Below are 7,515 nucleotides of genomic sequence, written 5' to 3' on the forward strand. Positions count from 1 at the left end.
ACCTTGTAAGTATTGTTAAAGTTATGAGGACGACAAAAGTTACCAGCCACCTCATGAAATCACTTTGTTTGCGTGTCATATGGGGATGTTTTAGAGTTCCTTAGATTTGAGAGTACATGATGCTTCTTTTGGTATATAAATTATAGGCTTGCTTCATAGGATTTGATATATTTTAGGAGCACTCAGTGACCTAACAAAGATGAGCTTATTCTAATTGTTTCTTTAAAAAGAAAACAGGGTTTATGGATGCCATCGTTTAGTATATAGAGAACGTTAAGGTCCATGATAGATCTACTCGATTGTAGTGGCTATAGTATACATTAATGATGTTGCAAGTCAATGTCTTATGACATTTTGACTTTAATTAAAGCACAGAGGCAATCATATACCTCACCAAACATAAAGAAGATAAAAACCAACGATTAAGTAAGTTGCCTTATTGACTATTGGTTGAGTTATGTGGTTGATGTGCTCACGTTCAAATTAGTTGTGCCTTTCTCTGTAACCAATGTAAAACATGAAGTCAACTCCATGAAAACGGGTGCTTGGCATTGAACTTGTCATAAGGCAATAATCAAACAAGAAGGGCATGTATAATAAACCATCATGGGGGAGTAATGCCTTAGTTTACACACTCTTTGAGGTGAGATGATGAATGATGATGGGAGTAGCGTTGTGTTGGTAGGCAATGCGTGATGTAGAGGTTTTTTAAAGGGAGATGTTAATTTAGGGAGGGTTGGGCATCAAAGTCAAAGGACTCTTTAGTTTCTTATTGTGTGTGGATTCTTGCCCTGAAGCACATGAAACGAGGTGGGGGGATCCGAGGGTCCAAAGGTCAAGAATGTTTCTCTATACGATTTTTACATGATGGAATGGGGAATGTGAAGGGGCAAAAAAATGGGCGAGGACTCAAAGACTTGGGGGGGGTGGACGTTAAAAAACAGGATGGGAGTTTTATATTGACGAGGGGGGGGGGGGGACATGAAAAATTAGGGACAGGCAGAAGCTCGAACAGATTCGAAAGCGATAAAACAAATGGGCGCTGAAAGGCTGCCAAAAAGGGGGCCCTAGGTTGAATAGAGAATCCGTTAGGAAACGAAAGGAAGGGGGGAAATCCGAGGTGACCGGCTGAAGCGGTGGGTACGCACGTGGGGGCCGGAGAGCAGTGTTTGGGCGGACAATTTTCATTAAAGAATCGGATGAAGATATTTGGGGGGACGACCGGCCGAGCCAGCGAAATGTGAAAGACAGAAAGCGGTCTTGCGTGCTAGACCTGTCAACATCTGATTTGACCGGGGGAAGCCCGGCCGCGTGGCTGGTCGGTTGCGTGACGCGGCCTCTCCCTGTACTGTTGTGTTGTCTCTCAGCCGGCCGTGGGCCCCGCCCGTCCATATGGTCCGTTTCTGTCCTTCCGCCCATGTCCGCGGGGCCCCGCACCGCAGAAACAGCCGCTTTAAAACAGCCCTTTAATACAGCCGGTCTCAAAACCCCGCTTTTGTCGTTAATTATCCCGTTAATACAGGCGGGGCGCCTGCTCGTTAATTAACTCGGTGAACTTAATTTACGAATTTTAAGAGTTGATTTAAGTACGGGCCCCTGTTCGTGCGATTTGACCGCACCACGCCACACTAGATCACACGCCCAACACAGATTTCGTTCCCTCTCAAACCCGCTTCTTGTGTGTTGTCGCGTTGCTGAGCGGAGCTGCAGACAATTGCCCCTTGCCTTTTCCCCTTCTTGGGTTTCGTTCGTTCAACAACAACAGCAAAGAGGGTGGGCTCGCTCTGGGGTGGGCTTTTATAGGTACATGTCGTCTCCTCGTTGTTACACTTTACGTTCAACCTTTGTCTGAGAGAGGCCAACCCCTTTCCCTCCTCCCCCAACAACAAAAACCTGCGTGCCGTGTCGCCCTGCCCCATCTTGCCCTAGTTTTCTTCTGTGCACGCCATTGCTGCCCTCCGCCTTCAAAGATTGCGACCTTGCTGTCTTCTGGGATGCCCGGGCCGTTTTCAATGAGCGGCAGCAGCACTAAGATGGATGAACGATCAGACGAGAAAGGTTGGGGGGTGAGGAACAGGAGTGCCGAATCTGTGGCAGACAACGGCCGGACGAATGGGAATAGTGGGCTGGACGCTCAGCTATGGCACGCCTGCGCAGGGGCCATGGTGCACCTTCCCCAGGTGGGCGCCAAGGTGATATACTTCCCGCAGGGCCATGCAGAGCATGCGGCCTCGCCGCCCGAGTTCCCTCGCAGCATCGCCCTTACCAGCACCATACTCTGCCGAGTCGTCTCTGTCAATTTTCTTGCCGACACAGAGACGGACGAAGTCTACGCCCGCATCCGCCTGCAGCCGGACCCGGGTGCTGCCGTCGATCTGTCTGATGACTCTCCTCTTTCCCCTCCCCTGCCGGAGAAATCCGCCTCCTTCGCGAAAACTCTCACCCAGAGCGACGCCAACAACGGCGGTGGCTTCTCCGTCCCCCGCTACTGCGCTGAAACCATCTTCCCCCGCCTCGACTATAGCGAAGATCCACCTGTCCAGATCGTGCTCGCCAAGGACGTTCACGGCACCGTGTGGAAGTTCCGCCACATCTACAGAGGAACCCCTCGCCGCCACCTCCTGACCACCGGTTGGAGCAATTTTGTGAACCAGAAGAAGCTTGTTGCTGGTGATGCCATTGTCTTCCTTCGCAGTGCCACTGGAGAGCTCTGCGTCGGTGTCCGCAGGTCTACCAGAGGCACAGTTGGTGGTGGGGACACATCCTCCTGGCATCTCTCTACATCAAGTGTCCCAAGCGCCCCTCCCCGCTCATCATCAAGATGGGAGCTCAAGCCTCCTGACAATTCTTATGACTTCTTTGGAGCTGCGGCCACAGACAGCAGCAGTGGGGCTGCACGAGCCATCAGAACTAGCTCTGACATGGTAGGTACAGCCAATTTTGCCAGGAACCGTGCCCGGGTCACTGGCAATGCTGTCCTGGAGGCTGCCAGCTTGGCAGCAGCAGGACAGCCATTCGAGGTTGTCTACTACCCCAGGGCCACCATTTCTGAATTCTGTGTGAAAGCAATGGCAGTGAGAGCTGCTCTGCAGCAGAACTGGGCTCCAGGAATGCGTTTCAAGATGGCGGTTGAGACCGAAGATGCGTCCCGCATCAGCTGGTTCATGGGCACCATTTCCAAAGTGCAAGAGGCTGACCCCATGCGGTGGCCCAACTCTCCTTGGAAAATGTTGCAGGTAGGGCTACTGTTTAGATCTTAGGAAAGCAATCAATTCAAATGTTTTCTCTTGTCCATGTGTAAGTCATCAACCAATCTGCCCTATTATGTGTTACAAACTATTCTTCATTTAGAGGTGGATCTAATATGCATAGCTGTGTACACTTGCAAGAAAATTGTGTTCCTCGTAGAGATGTGCAAGTATGAAAGGCTAATGTTGAACTCTTGTTAGACCGCGTATGCATCTAATCAGTAGGTAAGCATGAAATCAAAAGAGTTCATTCATCTCAGAAAGGTATTGTCTTTTTCAATGCAGGTGACATGGGATGAACCAGATCTGCTGCAAGGCATTGTGAGAGTTAGTCCCTGGCAGGTGGAGCTAGTTTCTCCTATGCAACTACCGCCATTCTCTTTGCCAAAGAAGAAAGTGAGGCTTTCGCAGCCACCAGAGATCCAGCTTGATGGCCCGGGCATTATGGGGCTTTCAATGGCAGCGCTTGCCAGCAACTTGCTGGGGCATATCAATCCTTGGCATGGGTTTGCTGACAATGTTCTTGCAGGCATGCAGGGAGCCAGGCATGACCAAAGCTATGGGCCCGCAATTCCGGATTCCCGACACAGCAATTCTCAACCAAGTTTGTTCTGGGAGAGCTTTTACAAGGCCCAAGAGCATCCTGTCATGAGTGGCGCAAGGGTGTCAACTGACCTTAACATGAGCAATTTTGGGAATGAAGGCTGCCCAAGCGGACATAATCACCTTTCCACCCTGCTGACGGTTGGTAGTTCTAGCAGTGGACCTGCATTGAGTAGCAGTAGTTTAGGTTTGGATAGAGGTGGAAACTGCAGCTCCAAGAGCACACCTTTTCTGCTGTTTGGCAAGGCCATAGATACCAGTCAGTCAGCAAAATCACAGCCAAGGCAGCTGTCAGGTGGGAGCTCATCGGACGGTCAAGGGCATGAGAGTTTTTCTGATGGGAATCAATCGGAAGCACTGGACAAGATGCATATGTTTGTTTCTGGCCAGGGAAACCAGTCCAAACAATTTGGAGGACCAATTCTACTGACTCGGCAAGGGGGGGCTCTTGATTCTGCTGCTAATGAAGTGGGAACCCTGAATTGGTTCAAGGAACAGGCAAACTTCTTGGACAGAGGGAAAGCTATTAGTACAATGGATAACTCATTCAACCATTGCAAAATTTTCAGAGAGAGTGATGAAGTTGGTCGAACTGTGGACCTCTCCATGTTTGATTCCTATGAAGAGCTTCATGAGAAACTATCACTGATGTTTGGCATCCAGAAGTCGGAGATCCTAAGTCGAGTTGTTTGTGTGGACTCAATGGGCTCCTCTAGGCCTATTGGGAATGAACCTTACAGGTATCTTTTCTCTTGTCTTGTTGGTTAGGTTGCCTTTTCTCTGGCATGTGTACTTCTTGCAGGCAGTGTACTATACTTTCTAATTAATCAAATGCTTTGTCACATTCCAGGGATTTTACAAGGAGGGTAAAAAGGCTGAAGATACTGTCTGAATCCAGCAGTGAAAGCATTACAAGGTGACCCCAGGCACATATTTGACCTCCCCTTGAAGGACCAAAAAGAGTGGCCAAAGAAGCCTGATATTATTTGAGCCTCTGAATGTTTTCGCAGTGTCTGCCCAACTGTCATGCCAAGGCAGGGAATGGTTTTTTCTTGGAAACAACCTGCTTTACCTGATTGCAGGTGGCTCCAATATCACATGGACTTACGCTGCTGTAAGCGCTGCAAAATTTGTTCTTTTTTTTCAAGGAATCACAACTAAGCTTGCTGCCCATCTCTCTCTCTTTCCGCACGTGTGCACTCACACGAGCGCATACGTGTGTGTGCCTGTTGGTTTGTACCGGCTTCAAGTCTGGCTCTTGTACACAATCACAGAAGTTTATGATTGCTGCTTTTGTGATGCAACACATTAACTAGTATGTGCATGCAGGGGTGAGTGTACACACCTTGGAACATGCCTGTTCGTTTAAGGTATGCACACACCTTGAACATACCTGTTTGTTTATGGTGTGCACATAGGCAATGTTTGGATGCACGTATCACAACCATTTAATCAATTGCTTTCTTGTCATCCACAAATAGAAGTAATTAGCCATTTTCTTATAGTTGCTGCACGTTCTTTTCAGATAATTGTTGTTTGTGAAGATTTGAGGGTTGGAAGAGTATGATTTTTTCTCTTGGAATTTGTATCTAGTAGCAGAAAAACATCTCTTAAATTCAGACTTATCACAGTTTCTGGGAAAAACAGCGACTCTGTAAGTACTGTGCCACACCAGTAAAGTAGTCCGTTGCAGGTCGATCCTATGTTGCCAAGGTGTTTTTATATGTATGCGGAGCTTCCCTGTCCATCCTATGTTACTGTCCCTGTAAGCTCCTCAAGCAGAGACATCGTCAACTTCTTCTTGGCTCGGCTCAACATGCCTTAATGCATTTATAAGGATTTGGTCACTGATTGATTTTGTGTAAAGTACTCTATTTGGCGAACTATGTTAATCTTTGATCACAACCTATCACGGTTTATCAATGTACTTGTCCACTTACTGTGTACATGTACATCAAATTATATACACCATCTTACTGGCTCATAGTTCAACCTTCGATGTGTATCAATGTACATATCCATTTGCAATCCAGGTGTACTATGATAACTTTAATGTTGTATCTCTTCCTGCTTCTCATGTATATTCATGAGGGGTTTGCTTATATCTAGTTGTGATATCAAACACTAGCTCTTCTTTTCTGGTTTGTCTTTCTTTCCTCTTCTTGATGGGTTCCCAACTTAGTACATGTACAATTTGTTCACTCAGGTCAAGGCAGCCTTGCAAGAGAAAGGTGCTCAGTTAGCTTTCCTTTACAATCATGTGTTGGTTTGGCATTTGACCTACACCTAGCAGGGGTTATAAGTCCTTGGCTACATCCTTCATCGGGCTCCCTCAGCAAATGCTTTCAACTTCCTAATAATTATATCATTAGAATGTAGTTTTCTTTGTTCTTAGTTAAACACTTCCATCCCACTTTTTTTACTTGTGTGGATGTGTTATGATTCAAGGTTGCTCCTTGCAATAATGCTTTGAATTATTCTTGTATTTTTAATGCGAAACATAAGAGTAAGGTATTTATTTTATCTTTGAGAATGTGGATGGAATCCACGAGCTTTTTGAAGAGCCAACATATCCATGCACTTTTTCCCCAGGCATTTCTTATGCATTTGTTTGTAAGCTGTGCATCAACGTACCCTATTAGATTTGATTGATTTATGGTGTCTATATTTTTTGACGCAATTTAGTGAAAGCGTACCAAGGGAATTGCAACCACTCAGTGGAAAACTTCAAGGAGAAGATGGAAGGAAACATTTTACCTTCAACACGTCGTATGCATCCTACTAGTGGATCTTCTTGTTAGGCTTCTCAACTTTATATCCCTAAAAGATTTTGTGATGGCAACACAAAGAATATTGTGGACGTTAATATCTTAACATGTACCTAATCATGATGAAGATGATTCAACACATGAATTGCATAAGGTAAAGCTTTTAAAGAGGTTTGGCATAAAGTCCACAGTCACTTAGATTATCTCTTTATGTAAAATGCAAAAAGCATAGAATATGTCCTTTTTTGGCATTAATGCAAGATAAGAGATCATCGACAATAAGGAATGATACCTGTAGTTTATAGATTTACAAAAAAGCACCATTTTTGCACAAAGCATAGAATACCCTCTTTTACATGCTTAACTATGGAGGCTGATGCAAAGTTATCTCTAGAGAATGCGAAGGAGTAAACAAAGCTTGTAGAGTGTTTGATTTTCTTGTGTATGCAAGATTAGCTTTGCAGTTGGTGTATTGAGCAGAATCTCAAATTAACCTTGAGAAAATCATTGGAAGGCAAGGATATAGATGTTCAAATACATTTTAAGGTATAGTGGAATATATCATCACCTATACGGCAATTTCCAAAGGACCTTGAGTAGATATCATGATTTAGAAGGGGTAGGAGATTGTGATAGCAAGAAATTAGTTTTTGTTTATTGTTTTTCACTTGGTTCTAGAGTTAACTCCTAGATTAGTAAGAAACAACCTTACATTGGCCCTTTCTCCTAGAAAGTAGCTTGCTTTTCTTCATATGAAGCTATCTAATTGAGGAGAATATTGTGAGATATGGGAGCTACATATAGGATAAGTTGTGACAATAAAAGTTGCATAGCAATTGTGAAGAACTGGGTGCTTCATACTCACACTAAGCACAATGAGATATAGTATCTATTTG

General features: G+C 45.3%; 1 protein-coding gene across 1 annotated transcript; it reads left to right on the top strand.

The window, feature by feature from the left end:
• Positions 1-1,664: 1,664 nt before the first annotated feature.
• On the top strand, positions 1,665-5,022 carry LOC147606800 (auxin response factor 18-like). The gene is made up of 3 exons (XM_086790905.1): positions 1,665-3,236; positions 3,534-4,591; positions 4,702-5,022. The coding sequence occupies exons 1-3, from the start codon at positions 1,995-1,997 to the stop codon at positions 4,769-4,771; spliced, it is 2,370 nt and encodes a 789-aa protein (XP_086647031.1). The 5' UTR covers positions 1,665-1,994; the 3' UTR covers positions 4,772-5,022.
• The last annotated feature ends 2,493 nt before the right edge of the window (positions 5,023-7,515 follow it).

The sequence above is a fragment of the Cibotium barometz genome, chromosome 56, assembly GCF_041138505.1.
Source record: "Cibotium barometz isolate CiBa-2024 chromosome 56, ASM4113850v1, whole genome shotgun sequence".
NCBI classification, from domain to species: Eukaryota; Viridiplantae; Streptophyta; class Polypodiopsida; order Cyatheales; family Cibotiaceae; genus Cibotium; species Cibotium barometz.

What these genes read in the sequence shown, in the direction of transcription:
- LOC147606800 (XM_086790905.1), top strand. Translation starts at nt 1,995, where the DNA reads ATGCCCGGGCCGTTTTCAATGAGCGGCAGCAGCACTAAGATGGATGAA. An exon ending in CTCCTTGGAAAATGTTGCAG is followed by an intron (nt 3,237 to 3,533) that starts GTAGGGCTACTG and finishes TTTTCAATGCAG; the next exon opens with GTGACATGGGATGAACCAGA. An exon ending in ATTGGGAATGAACCTTACAG is followed by an intron (nt 4,592 to 4,701) that starts GTATCTTTTCTC and finishes GTCACATTCCAG; the next exon opens with GGATTTTACAAGGAGGGTAA.